This window comes from Oryx dammah, unplaced genomic scaffold (genome assembly GCF_014754425.2).
Source record: "Oryx dammah isolate SB20612 unplaced genomic scaffold, SCBI_Odam_1.1 HiC_scaffold_5, whole genome shotgun sequence".
NCBI classification, from domain to species: Eukaryota; Metazoa; Chordata; class Mammalia; order Artiodactyla; family Bovidae; genus Oryx; species Oryx dammah.
In genome coordinates this window covers 59,257,395-59,274,341 of record NW_024070189.1, presented here as the reverse complement: position 1 = coordinate 59,274,341, position 16,947 = coordinate 59,257,395, and the positions used below count along the sequence as shown (strand labels likewise).

The following is a 16,947-nucleotide window of genomic DNA, read 5'->3' as shown; positions in this document are numbered from 1 at the left end:
GGGAGTGAAGCTTCTATTTGTAATGTTTTCGTTCTTAAAATTCTTTGAAATAAATGTGACAGACTATTGAGATGAACAGAACTGGTGACTGGACCAGAGAGACTTAGTATATTATAGTCTGCACTTTTCAGTGTGCTTGAGAAATTGCTTTAAAAAAAAAAAATCAAAGGATAATGACTTCAGGGAATCAGTTGGGATGTAGAGCCGGCAAGCTGGGGGGCAGGGGGCGGGGTTAGGGCAAGTGTTTGGGATCTGGTGGAGGAGGGATGAGCAGGCAGACTCAAGCTGCTGAAGGTGGCAGGGGACGCGAAAGGAGGGGCCTAGGAGTAAGATCAAAGCACTGTCAGAGTTGAGGGCTGGGCCCAGGGTAGTCCAGATGTTCAAGGAAGTGAAAGCGCGGGAGAGAGCAGTGAGGGTGTGTGCGCAGAGGGTGTGTGCCCTGTAAACCCCATAGACGTGGCAGCTCCGGGTAGGGACCCAGCTGAGGCAACCGGCTCTCCTTTCCCCGCTGGCCGCCAGTCCCAAGAGAGCCTTGCACAGCCGGACAATGCATCAGGTAGATTCTCAGCTCACCCCCTTCTGCCAGGCTGGTGAGACTCCCCCAATCAAGGGCCCCAAGTCCTGCCCCAGCCTATGCTTCTCTTTTCCCCCTGTACATCCGGAACTGCTTCCCCACCCACTACCCTGGGAGCTCTGTGGCTTGGGCCCTAGAGAGTGAAAGACTTTCAAGCAGGGGAGGTGAGGTAGGTATTAAGCTGTAAAGATGCCAAAGGACAGTTGCTGGGGATGGGTGGGGTGGACAATGTGACTCAGGAACTAAAAGGAGTGGGTTGTCCTGGCCAGCCCTCCCTGGACCCCAGTTGCCTACCCATGGGGATGGTCAGGCTGAGGCTTAGAGTTAGGGGAGGGTCTCCACCCCAAGGGCTGCTCCTCATGGTCCAGCTGGGGAAGGGAAGACCAGGGGGAGAGCTTCTTGAGCCTGTGATAACCTTGCCAGCTCTGGGGCCTATGGTTTGGAGATTTGCTACCTTGATAGTAAACCCCATCACCACCCAATACTTAGCAGGGTAGAGACAGACAGAGGTAAGGATCATGACCCCCAGCTTTAGGCAGAAGAATGCTTGGACCCTGAAAGAGATAGAGGCTGGGAGAAGGTCTCCTTAGTCCATCTTGGACGGAACCAGGAATCTTCGGTGAGTGTTCCATACCCTACAGCGCCCGCCACAACTTGATCCAGAAGTGGATATTGTGGGGTGAGCTATAGCTCTTACCTCCCCCAAGCCTCTGGGGTTCATGCCTCCTCTTCCTCTCTCCCTCCCCTGGAGTACCAGCCTTCTTCCTACCATGTGGGTGAGGAGTAGCGGGAACCTAAGAAGCTGGACACAATGACTCCCTTTTCCTGGGACTGAAAGGAATAGTTGCTCACTGACCCCTGGCCAAGACATGGGAGAGCAGTCCAAAATGTGCTAAGACTCCTGACCCAAGACATTAGATGTGTTTAGGAATTTTGCTGGAGACCTGGGAAGAGAGATCAGTGCGAGGGGACTTGGTGGGGGAAGGAAGGATAAACTTCATATGCTAGGCTGTATTAAAGCCCCTCTCTTTGTCCCTTTCTGAATGACTTTGTCTCCTGATCTCTGTTTTGTCCCCTCTGTTTCTGTTTCTCTGTATTTATCTTCACTTCTATCCCTTTATCTCTCTCTTTCCTTGTATCTTCCTCATTTTCTCTGTATCCCCTTGTCTCTTTCTTTCATTCTATCTATTGCTGTGTGTTTATCTCTATGTTTTTCTGTCTCTGCCATCTCTTTCTATTTCTCCATGTCTTTACTGTCTCTCTGCCTCTGTCTGTCTCTCTCTCAGTTCCCTTTGGGTGTCTATCTCTCTCTAGCTTGGTCTTTCTCTGTGTCTACATGCCCATGTCACTACCCTCTCCCTCTACCGCTTCCTTCCCAGGCTGGCCACCATCCGTGGCTTTCTCCAACTGTCAATGGCTCAGCAGGGCAGGAGCCCCAGAAGCAGCTTCCGGAGGTCCTGGGCGGGGCCTGGGAACCTCGTCCAGGGGTCGGGCTGCCCCTGCTCACCGTCATCGTCGCTGTCTTTGTCTTGCTGGCAGTCTGTATCGTGGTGGCGGTCCACTTTGGGCCAAGGCTACACAAAGGCCATGCCACTCTTGCCACAGAGCCACCATCCCCAAAGCCAGAGGGTGGCATCTACCTCATCCACTGGCGCATGCTGGGCCATCAGGACAGTCATGAAGATGCCCAGCAGGAACCTCCGGGCCCTGACTCCTGCCCTGTGCCAGATGGGCCCAGGTTCAGCATCGATGAAGTCACGTTTCTGTAGGGAGACTCTGGAAAGTTGGCCTCAGCTGTGTCAGAACAAGAAACTGGACAGAGTACTGCATGCTAAGTTGCTTCAGTTGTGTCGACTCTTTGCGACCCTTGTCCATGGGATCCTCCAGGCAAGAATACTGGAGTGGGTTGCCATGCCCTCCACCAGGAGATCTTTCCAACCTGGGGAATGAACTCAAGTCTGCCTGTGTCTCCTGAATTACAGGTGGGTTCTTTACACACTGAGCCACCTGGGAAGCCCGGACAGAGAAGTAGGGCAAAAGCAAACCAGGGCTTGGGCCTCAGAGCTTCAGAAGGGCACACCTGGACTCCCTGGAGCTGCCCTCTCAGCAGAGTATTTGTAGAAGAAGCCCTGTGAGGACCAAAATAATAGAAGAAACTTGAGGGTCCTGCCCAGAAACACGCTGTTGTGAGCGTACCCAGTGTCCAAAGCCACCCTAACAAACCTACCCCCTCCTCTTCAGGAAGCGCCAGACCCCTGAACCTCCTCCTCTGAATTCCTACTCCCTCCTGCACTCCTTATCTCCCCTTTTGGTGTCAAAGTGAGCTCAGCTGGGAAGATTCCACCATCCACCCCACCCTTGTGTAAGGATGTCAGAGGTTCCTGGTGGAGGCCCTGTCCCCATAGCCGCCAGGTCCTGTGAGGGCAACCAGAGAGAGCCAAGTCAAAGAACCTAGGGGTATGTCTTCTCTGGGACTCAGGAAAGGAAGGCAGATCCATTGCCCATCCCTAACTGAGCTTTGGCTGTCAGGTCCCCGGCCTTGCAAACTTCCAAGGGCCCTAAAAGCCCTAAGTACCACTTGCGTGTGTGTGTGCTAAGTCGCTTCAGTCATGTTCAGCTCTTTGCAACCCGATCGACTCTAGCCCTCCAGGCTCCTCTGTCCATGGGATTTTCCAGGCACGAATACTGGAGCGGGCTGCCAAGCCCTCCTTCAGGATATCTTCCCAACCCAGGGATCAAACCTGCATCTGTTAGGTCTCCTGCATTGGCAGGAGGGTTCTTTACCATTGATGCCATCTGGGGAGCCCACTTGTAGATTCCCAAGTTGTTTTTGAATCACCTCCACCATCTTGGGGCAAGATTCTATCTCACTTTCCCAGGATGGGTTAGGGGAAATTGGGGGGCTTTCATTACCTCCCACTTTCTGTGTGCATTGGCCTGTTGGAACCAGTCTAGAATTTACCGCAGGACATTTCCCAGATCCAGAACCTTCCAGCTGGTAGGAAAACAGGAAAGGAAAAGGAGCTCTGTGGAGGTCGTCTGGGGAAAGGAAGGAGTGGAGGTTCCTGCAGAGGGAGAAACATGGAGGTTGGGAAGATGCAGGAGGCAGGGAAGGCAGAGCTGAGCCTCTCAGTGGCTCTCTGGAAAGGCTTCCCTTCCTCGGACACTCTTGAATTTCACTTGACTTGTGCAGTCAAGAACATGCAGATAGACATTTGTGGAGGGACCTCTGGGTGCTTTACTCTGGGGAACACCTGAGTGCAACAAGTCAACCTTGGAGACTGCCCTTGGCGATACCCCAGCACAATCAAGGACTCTGGGAAACAACAGATGAAGAGGAACAGAGACTAATGTGTGGAGAGGACTGACCTCCACTGGGATTGGTAAGAGGCAGCTATAATGTTAATAGTTGCTCCCTCTTGTGGGCCCATTATGTGCTGGGCTCCAGGCTCATTTGTGGACCTACAGATATTATAAGGTTTACTCCTCATACAGCCTTAGGAAGAGGAGGAGCCACTGTTATCCCTATTTACATTTGGGGATATCAAGACCCCAGCAGGACCCAGGCACTAAGTGGTAGAGTCAGGCCTTGAACCTGGGACTGGCAGACTTCACGGATGGGGCACCATGTTGGGGGCTGGATGGGTAGGTAAAGATCTTATTGGGCTGATTTTTAGGTGCTGGAGTGACTGATGTGATGTTGGGGGATCCTCAGGGGCAGAATGGCTGGCACAGTGGGGGAGAGGAGAGGACTGTTTCCCCTTCACTCCCTTGGCTCTGGCATCCTTGGGAGCAGTGGGTTGCTTCTGACAAATGTGTGTCTGTGTGGAGTTTTTCTCCATAGTAATGCTGTACTCAGAAATTCATATTGAGCATTTGTGATAAAAACAAAGATGGGAGAGAGGGAATAAGTCTTGGGTGGAATAGATGGAACTGGCAGAAATAGGCTGTCTGGCCTCCCAGATGGGGGCAACTCTGCCCCCACAGTGGTTGCCGCAGTGGATCAGTTCTAACAACGATGGCACAAAGTGTGGCAGGTGAGTAGCCACCTGTGTTATCCAAGGTCTCCAGAGTATACCCCATCACCTCACACAAACTCTCCTCCCCCTTATTCAGGGGAGTCTCATCCAGGGACATTTATTTAGTGGCCCCTGCTTCTCTGAGTAGTCCCTTTGCCCAGGGCACAGCTGTGTTTACTCCTTATGGCATCTCTGTGCTGGCTCAGGTCCCTCCCTGTCCCCCAAGCCACCCACTAAAGACAGGGCATTGAACAGGCAGGTGAGTGGGATGTTTCCCAGCTCTATGCCCTCAGCCTGACCGGTGGGCTCTGTCTACATTGAAATGATGGCCACTACCCAACAGCCCTGAGCTAGTATGAGGAAGCGTGTAAGGAACTGTGTGCAAGCAGATTTGGACATTGTCGATAATAAAAGGCAACTGCCTGTATCAGAGTCTGGCCAGAAAAAGATGGAATACTCAAATAAATAACCTGAAGAGTGTTTAAAAAGGGGACTACTTAAGGACTTCCCTGTTAGTCCAGTGGTTAAGACTCTGTTCTTCCACTGTATGGGACTCAGGTTCAATCCTGGGTCAGCGAACTAAAATCCCACATGACGTATGATCCAGCCAAAACATTTTTTTTTAATATGTAATTTAAAAAATTTTTAATACAAATTAAAGGGGACTAGTTAGAAAGGACAGGTATAAGGAAACTACAAGTGAGAGGGAGCATTCCAGGTGAGCATTAGTGAGATGCCAGTACCATGGTCAGGCCTGAAGAGGGTTGGGGAGGAGCAAGTTAATGAAACCTGGAGATAGACAGGGTTACTGAAAGGGTCCTTTAGTTCTAGAGATGAAGAGAGCCCACAGTGACCTTGAAACTCCTGGGAGGGACTTGGAGGAATAAATATCCCAGCCTCACCCCCCTCCACTCCCTTCTCTCACTGCGGCTTCCCATTGTCTGAATGTGACCAGAAGTCAGAGGGCGAGGGCGCCTGTTGATGCCATCCTAGGACAGAGGAGAGGTGGAGGGTAGGTCTGAGCATCCAATGGAGGACACCTGGAAGATCCCTTAAGTTTACCTTATTTATAATAAGTAAATATTACCTTGTAATAAGTTTACATTTTTTATTCTTTAAGGATTTTTTCATTTATTTATTATTATTTTGGCTGTGCTGGGTCTTTGTTGCTGCATGTGCGCTTTGTCTGGTTGCAGTGAGCACGGGCTATTCTTAGTTGCAGTGCACGGGCTTCTCATTGCGGTGGCTTCTCTTGTTGCAGAGCACAGGCTCTAGGCATGGCCTTCAGTAGTTGTGGCACATGTGCTCAGTATTTGTGGCTCACGGGCTCAGTAGTTGTGGGGAACAGGCTTAGCTGCTCTGAGGCATGTGGACTCTTCCCACACCAGGGATCAAACTCACATCCCCGATGTTGGCAGATGGATTCTTAACCTCTGGGCCACCAGGGAAGCCCCTGACCTGGCATTTAGAGTTTGCAGAAAACTCATACAGCAATACTACTCATAACTACCCTGTGAGGTAAATAGGGCAATGATTATAATCCCATTTCATAGATGAGGACACTGAGGCTCACAGAGGTAAAACAACTTGCCCAAGGTCACAGGATTCATCTTGAAATGTCAAGTCCAAGGACCTTCTCTGAGAGGGAGGAAACGGTTCTGCTGGGCCTTCAGCTGCTGAAGAAAGAAATCCTCTCAGAGTCTCAGGGTTGGCCGAGGGCTCAGGAAAGGTGACTGGGGCCTCAGAAGACATCTGAGCGGAGCGGGAGGGGTTTTTCCATGCCACTGATGAGGAGCTCAGGCTCTTGGGACAGTGCAGAGGAGCGGGGCATCACAGAGGTCTCCACGCTACCCATGGTAACCTCCCTTTCCTCCTGCCGAAGGTGCTGGAGAATTTCCTGTGACAAGGAGAAGCTGCTTCCCTCTGCAGGTTCTGGAATGAGGAGGGGAATGTGTAGGGGGGTGAAGGCCTCCCACACGCCCACTCCAGCATACCCAGAGGACTTGCTGGGGATCTCCTCTAACCCTCCCTCTGCCACCTCCTCCCCACCCCTAGCCACTGGGACTGGAGTTTCATGAACTCCTAGAGCCAGCAGTGGTTTTAGAGACAAGAGAATTCTACCCTCCTGCTTTTAGAAATGACACATTAGAGATGAAAGGGACAGAGACCTGCCTAAGGTCACAGAGCAAGGGAGTGACACTGCTGAGGCTGCAGTCCTGGTGTCTTGATGGGTGGCCGGGAGCTATCTGCTTCCTCTGGTACTCTAGATGAAGAGGCCCCTGGGGCCACCCCTTCATGCTCTACCCAGGACCCATAGCCAAAGACCTCAGAAAGCCATTGGGTGTCCCATGGTGGGGAGATAGGACCTTCTCCAAGGGAGACAGGGGCAGGACTTGAATGCCCTGACCGCTCAGGAAGGGTGAAGACTGTCCTATCTCCTGCTGACCCTCTGGGAGGCCCTTGAGGCCCCCAACCCTTCCTGTCCTTCAGCTTGTCACCCCCTTACCCTGGTAGACAATGAGGCGGCAGTTGTTCTGAGATTCAGGGGCATTTGCCAGGATGTCTTCAAGTGTCCGGCAGAAGAGTTTGGCCTGTTCCAGCCGATCCTCTCGGCTAAAGCCAGCTCGGCCATCCTGTGACATGGCGAACAGGGTCTGCAAGGGGGTGGCATATTCCAGGACACAGATGCCTGCCTGGATGAGGTAAAAGGACAGTAAGACTCAGCCAGGGGCCAGGCAGACAGACTCTGGACCCCACTGCTCAATCTGTAGGGGTGGAGTCTGGGAGATGGCCACCTGATGGGATCGATGACCTTTGCCTGTGAACCTCACTCTTAAAATCACAGCCAGGGACTGCATTAAATTTACCCTTCCCAGATCCTTCATCTAGGCTGTCAACTACTTCAGCTGGAAGTCAAGTCTGGGGACTGGACTCTGGGTTCAACTCTGCTTGGGTTCCCCACAGCCTACATGAAATCATTCAGACATTCTCTCGACCTTCATCTGGGCAGCTTTATGTTCCAGAGCATGGTATACTCAGGGTGAAATCGTCCACTTCCACCTGGTTCTCTGAGTCTCAGTGTCCTCTTCTACAAAGCAGGGGTTATAACAGTCCCTACAACCACAGAGTGGTGGTGAGGATTCAATGAGGTGGTCAGATGAAGCAACTGGAAATGCATCTGGCTTGCAATAAGTGCTCAATAAGCGTTACTAGGAATTCCATGGTGGTCCAGTGGTGAGGACTCCATGCTAGGGTTCAGTCCTCGGTCAGAGAACTAATATCTCACAAGCCTCATGATACGGTCATAAATAAATAAATAAATGTTACTTAATCATTATCACTCAGAACCTAATTTTGCCCAGCCCTGGGACCGATCAGAGAAACTGAGGCACAGAGAAGGGCAGTGAATTTTTATCACGGCTTGGCCAGAGCTCGGAGTTCTGAGTCTCTAGGCCTGACCCCTTCCCAGTGCCACCTGCTTCCCTGCACACGCACCCGCTGCCCATTTTCCAGAAGCTCATAGATACTGTTGGTGTAAACCCGGCCCTTGATGCCAGCACGGTCGGCACTCTGCTGGGGCAGCTCATGTAGGAAGCGAATGTTGGGGTCAACCACGCTCAGGTCGTCAGGCACCCCACAGTCCAACGGGAAGAGGATGTGCAGCCGGTGGCTCCCTGCACCCTGTAGCGTGTTGTTGTGGAACTGATTGTAAATTTGGATCCGGGCCCGGAACCCTAGGGTGGAGAGGTCCAAGAAGTCATTTCCACTAACTCTGTCTCCCAACCAACTCAGGACAGAGATGCAGGCCCTTGTTGCCCTCACTGTGTGGGTGCAAGAGCCCTGGGGGGCCAGCCCACAGGCATTGCCTGGGGGGCCAGGAGAGGCAGAGGATTAGGCAATAATGCTTCACCTACTCCCACCACCCCTTTCTCCCCCTCACTTGACCTTTGTCCAGATTTCTGTTAGCCCCATTCCTTCCCACTACAGCTTTCAGGGCTCTGAGAGGCAGGCAGAGCCCTGGGAGTTGCCATGCCCAGCAACCCCAGGTGCACTGAGCCAGACCTCTAGCCGAAGCCCTACTGTCTAGCAAAGGCAGCCATGAGATGGGGGAGAACCACAGCCCTGGCCAGCAAGTCAGAAGAACGAGATGCGATTTGTAAGTTTCCAGTGGGGTAGTCAAAGGTCCAGGCTCTGGACAGATACGTGTTCGAATCCTGCTTCCTCCTATAGCTAAGGTATGTGACTTTGGACAAGTCACTTTATCTCTCAGAACATCTCTGATGTTCTTAACTCTAAAACAGGGGTGATGATTATCCTGTCCTCACAGAAGTGAAAGTGAAAGTCCTAGTCTTTGCGACCCCATGGACTATAGAGTCCATGGAATTCTCTAGGCCAGAATACTGGAGTGGGTAACCTTTCCCTTCTCCAGGGGATGTGAATTAAAAGAGAAACTAAATGAAGGGCATACAGCTTGCAGCTAATATTTATTGAAAGAATTCATAGGTGACTTGGGACAAGTCCCTTAATGGATCTAAGCCCCGAATTTCTTCCTGCAAACCAGGCATAACAGTAATAGCTTTCAAGCCTATAAGATCACTTTTGGAATCATATGGTTTGTTAGACTGAAAATGCTTTGAAGGAAGCTCAACTCTGTGTTCTGTGATGACCTCGACGGGTAGAAGGGGTGGCGTGGGAGGGAGGCCCAAGAGGGAGGGGATATATGTATACACATTGCTGATTTAATTCATTGTACAGCAGACACTAACACAACATTGTAAAGCAATTGTAATCCCAACAGCAATAAATAAATAAAGCTTTGGAAAAATAAATAGCAATTGAGAACTCTTGGGGAAAGAAAAAGAAAATGCTTTGGAAAATATAGTAACTTCTGAAAACAAGGTTGCGTGTCTTACTGTCTGTCTTGTAGATCTAGAAATGGGGGCATAGGAGACAGCCCACCTGGCAGGATCAGCCGCAGGTATCCAATATAATATGACCAGGCCAGCCCATGAGCCACGTTGAAGTTCCTTTTTTCACAGATTGCAGAGACCTCTGCTGGGGCCAGGCCCTGTGGACAGCAGGGTGGGGCCGGAGGGCCTCCATGAAGGATAACGAGAGCGCTCCTCCCCCAAGATTTCCCAACCTCCTGCCAACTGGCTCCCTTCTCTGCCATTGCTGAACCCAGACCATTCTAGGCTCTAGTCCAAGAATCAGCTTCCAAACTGATCCCACTCCCAGTACTGAGCTCAGAGCAGGCCACAATAGCCGCATCTCCACCCGACCAGATTCTTCACCTCCCAGTGTGTGATACCTGGAGGCCCAGGAGGATGTTAAGTGCCTGTGAGAGGCCCAGGAGAGCAAGCATCCAAGTGAAGGGCAGGCCAGCCACGTTTGGGAGGGAGCAGTAGAAATAGCAGGACAGCAGCAGCAGGGCCCCGCAGTGCATGGAGGAGCACAGGCAGGCCCGCACAGCCCTCCAGTAGCTGCCGTGGTACCTGCAGGTGACATGCAAGTTCCAGACCCCAGCCCAGCTCAGCCAGAGAGGGGCAGGAGGTACTCCAGGGAGTCACCTGGAGTGGACGTGGCGCAGCTCCTCGGCTAGACTGCACATCCCCTTGATCAGCAGTCCCATCTGCTGGGAGGCCAGGTGGAGCACCAACCACTTGAGAGTGTAGTCTGGTGGCTCACCCAGGCCCCAAAGGGCCACCAGACAGGCACTTAGCAGGACCAAGGCTGCCTTTTGGGCCCTGTGACCCCTGGGCTGTGGGATGGATGGATGCAGGCTGGAGTGAGGCATCTGTGGGTACCAAGAAATCCATGGTTGTGCTCCCCTCACTCTCCTACAGTTCCAGGACTGAGGCCCTGAGTGGGCACGTCCCCCAGCTCTCCAGTTCCCTGGTGCCCAGCCATACCCAGAAAATGTTCCTGGAGACACCTCTAGGGGACAGGTTGGGCATACAGCATCCCAGAGCTCCAACCCAAAAAGATTTGTTGCAAACAGAGTAGGTGGAGAAAGAAATGCATGCACACATGAGTTGGCGCCAACTTGGGGAGATAGTGAAGGACAAGGAAGCCTGGCATGCCGTAGTCCATGGGGATGAAAAGAATCGGACATGACTTAGCAACTGAACAACACATACACACCTCAGCCAACACCAGTGAGACCACAACTGTGGTGAAAAAGAAAACAGCGACTACCCCAGACCCAGACCTGAAAGTGTCCTGTGAGGTACCACTCACCAGGGGACCAGGGCTTCCCTCTCCCACAGTCCACCCCACGGAGGACCTTAGGCAGCAAAGCTGTAAACCACAGTCCAGAGGGTGGAGGCACCCACCTCTGCTGCCTCTGTAGGGTCTTCAGCCTTAGAGCTCTGGCTGGCCAGCTCCTGATCTTACCTTCTACCTCTCAGACTGCAGGTTGTTTCTGGAAGATGACAGGAAGAGAAGGCCCAGCACAGGGGCTCCCAGCAACCAAGGGTGGCCTCTCAGGGTAGAGCCTGAAAAATGAAAGGTTAAAAACAACTGAAGCTTCCTCCACAGCACTCCAGCGCTGGCCTCTCACCAGACCACAGCCTCACTGTGCTCACTGAAGAGGTTATTTCCTGCTCCCAGGGCGTCCTGGTCAGCCACGCCTGCCTTGGGGTGAGGGGGAAAGCTTGAGAAGGCCCCCGTTCCATTGTCCACCCCTCAAACCGAGGGTGTTCAGAAACCCTCTCACACCCCTCACAGCCACAACCCTGAACACCAGCTGTCCCTCAAGCACCCCCAGTCAAATACACTCTACCAACACCCTCATGAGACTCACACACCCTTGCGAGACACACACACCCAGCCAAGCATACACACTGCACCATGCTGCCCTGCCTGGTGGTTTTATTCTGATTTGCAAATGCAGATCCTCTTTTTTTGAAGACTGTGACATCAGACTAGAGGCGGGGAAAATGAACAGTTATTTCCTGTAACAATACCCTTCTAGTAAAAAGACTTAGTGGGAGCCAAAGAGCTGCTGAAGTGTGGGCTTTTGGCTCTCCATAGGAAGTATTATAGCAACACTTCTGACTTCCCAGAGAGAACCTCGTGCTTCCAGCTAAAAAGGCGGTCGCGTGGATAATGATAGTAATAATGATGATAATAATAATAATAATTAAGTGCTTACTGTGCTCCAGACATTATGCCAGGTGTTACATATATTGTTTCACTTAGTCCACTCAGCCACCCTATCAGGAAGGTATAATACTATTCTCACGGACAATCTGAGCTTCAGTGAGGTGAATAAACTTGCCCCTGTCCCCCTGCTAGTAAAGGAGGGAGTGGGGACATGAATCAGGTGGGTGACTTCAAAACCCAGCTGGTTCTGTGCTTTGATTCCCCAGAAAGGGGTGGAAAGACCAGGGTCAAATTTCATGCTTGCACTTTTCCGGAGGGTGGAGAGTGTTTCTGGCCATTTTCTGGCACACCAGTAAGCTGATCAGATTCGAGAAGAGGGCAGGCTCAGGAGTGGGATTGGGACAGAAGCCACAGAGCAGAAGCGGTCCATATATGCCCAGACCAGAGGGTACTTGCCTAGATCCTTCCCCACACCCCAACCAGACACAAGAAGACACACCACGTTCATAGATGCCACTGGCCTCTTGGGAGCAAGGAGGCTCCCAGAAAACTCTCATTTTTAAAAATAATTTTCCAAGAATGGAGAAAATTCCCTGAACTTTCTCTCCCCTACAGAGGCTCACAAAGGGGGCCCCCTGTGGTGGACAAGGGCTCTGGTGCTTCAAAACCAAAGAAAGTCAAAGTTGTCAAAGAAAACTTCTGAGCAGAGTCCTCCCAGAGTGGGCAACTCCACAGCTGTCCCAAAGTCCCCCTGTGCCAAGCAACCTTTGGCCTTTACTATCTTGCCCTTTACTATTCTGTCGCACAGAATCGGACATGACTGAAGTGACTTAGCAGCAGCAGCAGCAGCCACATCTAGAGAAAAGCCTGAGTGGCAATGAAGACCCAACACAGCCAAAAATAAATAATTAAAAAATAATAATAATCAGACAAAGGCACAAAGATTCTCATTTTCAGATGTTTGTGCAAGTGTTGTTTATACCAGAGAAAAACTAAAAACTAAATGTCCAACAATAGGGGACTGATTAAATTGTGGTTTATCTTAGAATGTTAGGTAGCCACTAAAAATGAAGATGTAATTTTGTATGTTGACTCTTAAATATTTTTAGCATATTGCTTCTTACTGGAAAAAAGCAGAGTACAAAATAGTATAATTGCATTTTTAGAAATACACATTGCAAGAGAAAAGTTCTGGAAGGCTACATGACAGGAAAAATGCTAACAATGATTACTCTGTGTAGCAGGACTATGGGTGATTTTTGGTATGTTTTTTCCTTTTAGCTCATCATGTTAAGGTTTCTTTTCCTGACATTGAACATGTATTAGTTGTTTGGAGTACTCTGGTGTTAGAGAAGGACCTTTCCTTGCCTCTTCCACTTTCTGGCAGCCCCAGGTGTTCCTTGGTTTGCAGCTGTAGCACTTGAGCCTCTGCCTCCATCATCATAGGATGACGGTGTTTGTCCCTGTCTCCACATGGCACTTCCTCTTCTTATAAGGACACCAGTGTGGTCCATTGGATTAGGGCCCACCCTAATCACCTCCTCTTAACTCAGTTGCAGCTACAAAGACATTGTCTCCAAATAAGGTCACATTCACAGGTAGAGGGAGTTAGGACTTCAGTATCTCTTTGGGGGGACACAGTTCAATCCATAACAAGGTCAGTGCTGGAAGAAAGATTGCTGGAGAATTGTTTGGAGCCTTGTGGGTTGTAGCCAGGGCCTCAGGGCATGGGGAGTGTCAACAACTGCATGATGGGATTGTCCTCATCAGCTGTGCTGATGGGCAGAGACCTCAAAGCTCTTCCAGATGGCCATCTGGCATCCAAAGAGGAAGCTGAGGACCACAAAGGGAAGTTAGGTCCAAGTGGCAGAAGACACATGGAAGCTGTAACGGGGTTGGAAATAGAAATGAAAGCCATCTCAGACCAGCACTTCCGGGGTGTCTAGAGGCAAGAAGCAACTACCAGTAAGTGAAGGAGAGGCCCCAGGAGCAAGCAGGCTGTGGAACAGAGTGTTGGCACTCAGAAACACTGACCAGAGGGCAGCAGCCTGTGAGCTTGGCAGTCTGCAACTTGAATCTAACTTCCCTCCCCTTGGCCCAGTTATTTAACGTCTCTGAAGTTTAGCTTCCTCATACCTAAGTTGGGGTAGTAATACTTTTTTTTTCTCATAAAATTGTCATGAAAATGAAAATAAATAATGTGTTTGTACGCCTGACTTGTAAGTTCTTAGTGACAGCTAACTCTAATCACCATTACCATCACCATCATCATTATAACCATTGAGAATCACATTCTTTGAGTTGTCAGCCCATCTCCTCTTGGCCTCTATCCTGGGCTCAAGCAGACACAGAGACTTGATGTCTCACCTGTGGGTGGCTCTGAGTCTGACCCCAGCCACCTCATTATTGTAAATTTATTGCCCCATCACACAGCTATCTAGAGTGTCATGGTCTTTCTTGGACAAGACAATATCCTAGTAAATGTGATAGAAAAAGGGGCTGGATGATGCATGACTGGGGTTGGGGAAGCACAGCTGATTGAGCTACTGTATCCTCAGAGGATAAATAATGGCCCTACATCTTCCTGGAAGGTGGTATTCATGAGGGTGGTGAAATCTACAGTGCCGGGAGCCAGCGTGGGGAACTCCACCCGTGGCAAAGGTCATGAGGAAGGAGGCTCAGGAGACCCCCTGTTTCCGAGCATCTACCCCCAAACCAGAGTCTGCCTACTTTACTGCTTTATGCTCTCACCTACACCTCTGACTTTACAGGGGTCTATCCCCCACCACCTCTCTCTGTATAGGAGTTAACTTAGGACTCCAGATAATAAATCTCCTGGGCGTGACAAGGGTGTCTCGGGTCAAACCTCTCTGCTGGCAGACTAGCTTGTGTGACAGGATTATCCACACTCTTGCTACATGATTGTTTACAACCTCTCAACCATAAACAGCACAGAGAGTTTGGAGTATTTTGAAAGTCTTAGTTAGCATAGGGTTTTTCTAAAGATAAAAATCATGTTGGTGCAGGGTTTCATTGTTGAGTTAATGATTGCCACCAGGCCTCCATATCCTTAGGCACCTGGGAGTATGTTAATCAATGTGATTGGAATGTAGAAAAATAAATATAGTAGTTTTGATGTTAGCAATACTAGACTTTTGAGTTAATGAATTTTCTCTTTGTTATAGATCACTGTGCTCCTCTTTCTTTGTTATAAATCATTGTGTCCTTGCTATATAACAATGTAACTTTATCAATATCTTAAGACTAAGTAGATCTTAAGGGGAAACAAGTTTTCTGATCGACTAACCTTTATCAATAGAAAGTAAGGTGGGGCCATAAAATGTTGATTGGTCTCCAGACCAGAAGATATTGTGAACAAACATAAGACCCTTGTAAGAACAAAGATATGCAAAGGACACTGTCTTTAGATATGAGTTGGAACAGCTGACCCTGCGTGACTCTGTTTCTTACATTTATCCCTAAATGTATAACTAAAAGTTATGTATAACTGAAAGTTTAAAAGTGGACCTGAAAAATAAAGAAACGGGACCAGTTCCTGGAAAGACTGGTTTCCCCCATGTGGTCTTTTCTCGTTCTCTTCTTTTCTGGCTGAATTCCCATCTGGATCGTGGAGGCTCGCCATGTCTACTTACTTGCCCTGGCTTCTAAGACCCATGCGAGAGGGAGCCCAAGGCGGGGCACTCTCCACTATTCAAGTGGGTGCTGGTGGCCTACGTAGTTGGTGCAAACTCCTTGTCTTGGAGTTTTATTGGTTTTCCATGTAAACCAAGTTATTCAGCCTCTTTTTCTCCACTAATATTTCCTACTACACTACCCTTTTCTAATCTCTCTTCATATCTATAATTAAATAGTTCTTTTCAGGACGCCGACTCCATCCCCGCTTCGAATTCCCTGGACCCACCGGGGCTGGACTCTGGCACTACAGTTGGTTTTTGTTAGTTTTGGGTAACAGCCTAATTGAAATATTCACATACCATACAACTTACCTATTTAATGCACAGTTCAATAGTTTTTAATATATTCACATCACCACAATCAAATTTAGAACATTTTCATCACCTGAAAAAGAAATCTTCTAGGCTTCAAGGTGAATTCTTTCTTCCTTTTGGTTTCTGCCCTCCAAAGTTTGGTCCAGTGATTTGTGTAAGCTTTGTATAGGGTGATATTTGTGCTGAGTTTTTTTTTTCCTCTGACGTGCAGGGCTGAGTGAGGTGGTAGAGCTCTCACTGCAGATGACATGATACTATACAGAGAAAATCCTAAAGATACTATCAGAAAATTACTAGAGCTAATCAGTGAATTTACCAAAGTTGCAGGATACAAAGTCAATACGTGAAAGTGAAGTCACTCAGTCATGTCTGACTCTTCACGACCCCATGGACTGCAGCCTACCAGGCTCCTCTGTCCATGGGATTTTCCAGGCAAGTGGGATGGGGTGCCATTGCCTTCTCCGCCTTTGAAACACAAATGTTATTAATTTTTATAAAACCTAATTTAGCTTTTAGTTTGTTGCTTGTCCTTTTGGTGCTACATCTAAGGAGCTATTGCCTAATCAAGGTCACAGTGATTTGTATATATGTTTTCTCCTAAGAGTTTAATGATTTGAGGTTTTACATTTATATCTTTGGTCCATTTTGAATCTTTTTATATATGATGTGAGTTAGGGATTCATGTTCTTCTTCATATAGATACTCAGTTGTCCCAGCACCATTTGTCAAAAACTAGCCTTTCTCCATTGGCACAAATTGTTTCGTCAGTTGTCAAAAATCAACTGACTCAAAATGTGAATTCTGTTTATGAATTCTCAATTTTTTCCATCGATCTATGTATCTATTGTTATCCTAGTCCACACCATCTTGGTTACTGTAGCTTGTAGTAAGCTTTGAAATTAGAAAAGTTTTGAGTCCTCCAACTTTGCTCTTTCTTTTCAAGATTGTTTTGGCTATTTGAGTTTCTTAATTTCCCATACAAATTTTGGGGTCAGCTTGTCAATTTCTGCAAGGAAGTCATCTGGGATTTTGACAGGTATCGCATTGATTATATAGATCAGTTTGGGTAATATCATGTTAACATTATCAAGCCCTTGAACATGAGATGTCTTCCCATTTATTCAGGTCTTTTAAAATTCATTTTAGCAATGTTTTATATTGTATACAGAAGAAGTGTTACACTTATTTAGTATTTTACTCTTCTTTGGAATTTTTAAATTGTGGAAAATGTGTATAA

The 16,947-nt window shown here is 48.9% G+C and overlaps 2 protein-coding genes across 9 annotated transcripts; one reads left to right on the top strand and one right to left on the bottom strand.

Annotated features, from left to right (window-relative positions):
• Window positions 1–1,344: 1,344 nt before the first annotated feature.
• Window positions 1,345–2,386, top strand: SMIM33 (small integral membrane protein 33). The gene is made up of 2 exons (XM_040241558.1): window positions 1,345–1,350; window positions 1,954–2,386. Exons 1-2 carry the CDS (start codon window positions 1,345–1,347, stop codon window positions 2,341–2,343), a joined length of 396 nt encoding a protein of 131 aa, XP_040097492.1. The 3' UTR covers window positions 2,344–2,386.
• Window positions 2,387–2,520: 134 nt separating this feature from the next.
• Window positions 2,521–11,509, bottom strand: STING1 (stimulator of interferon response cGAMP interactor 1). Of its 8 annotated transcripts, none has more exons than XM_040239958.1 (8): window positions 11,418–11,495; window positions 10,164–11,090; window positions 9,905–10,088; window positions 9,553–9,661; window positions 8,089–8,327; window positions 7,100–7,286; window positions 3,488–3,639; window positions 2,521–2,703 (listed from the first exon to the last, which is right to left on the bottom strand). In XM_040239958.1, exons 2-7 carry the CDS (start codon window positions 10,706–10,708, stop codon window positions 3,533–3,535), a joined length of 1,371 nt encoding a protein of 456 aa, XP_040095892.1. In that variant the 5' UTR covers window positions 10,709–11,090; window positions 11,418–11,495; the 3' UTR covers window positions 2,521–2,703; window positions 3,488–3,532. The 8 variants fall into 8 exon arrangements, with proteins under 8 accessions (XP_040095892.1, XP_040095899.1, XP_040095895.1 ...); XM_040239965.1 differs by lacking the exons at window positions 2,521–2,703; window positions 3,488–3,639 and adding an exon at window positions 5,224–6,525 and having other exon boundaries at window positions 10,164–10,390; window positions 10,929–11,090; window positions 11,422–11,509; XM_040239961.1 differs by lacking the exons at window positions 2,521–2,703; window positions 3,488–3,639 and adding an exon at window positions 5,224–6,525 and having other exon boundaries at window positions 10,164–10,390; window positions 10,990–11,090.
• Between the last annotated feature and the right edge of the window lie 5,438 nt (window positions 11,510–16,947).

Excerpts from the sequence above, each read along its gene's own strand:
- STING1 (XM_040239957.1), bottom strand. The coding sequence starts at position 10,708 with ATGTCCGATTCTTTTCATCCCCATGGACTACGGCATGCCAGGCTTCCT. Across the intron at positions 7,287-8,088 it reads TTCTGGAAAATGGGCAGCGG|GCAGGCATCTGTGTCCTGGA; the intron begins GTGCGTGTGCAG and ends TACCTCATCCAG. Across the intron at positions 6,526-7,099 it reads CCGCCTCATTGTCTACCAGG|AACCTGCAGAGGGAAGCAGC; the intron begins GTAAGGGGGTGA and ends TCCTCATTCCAG.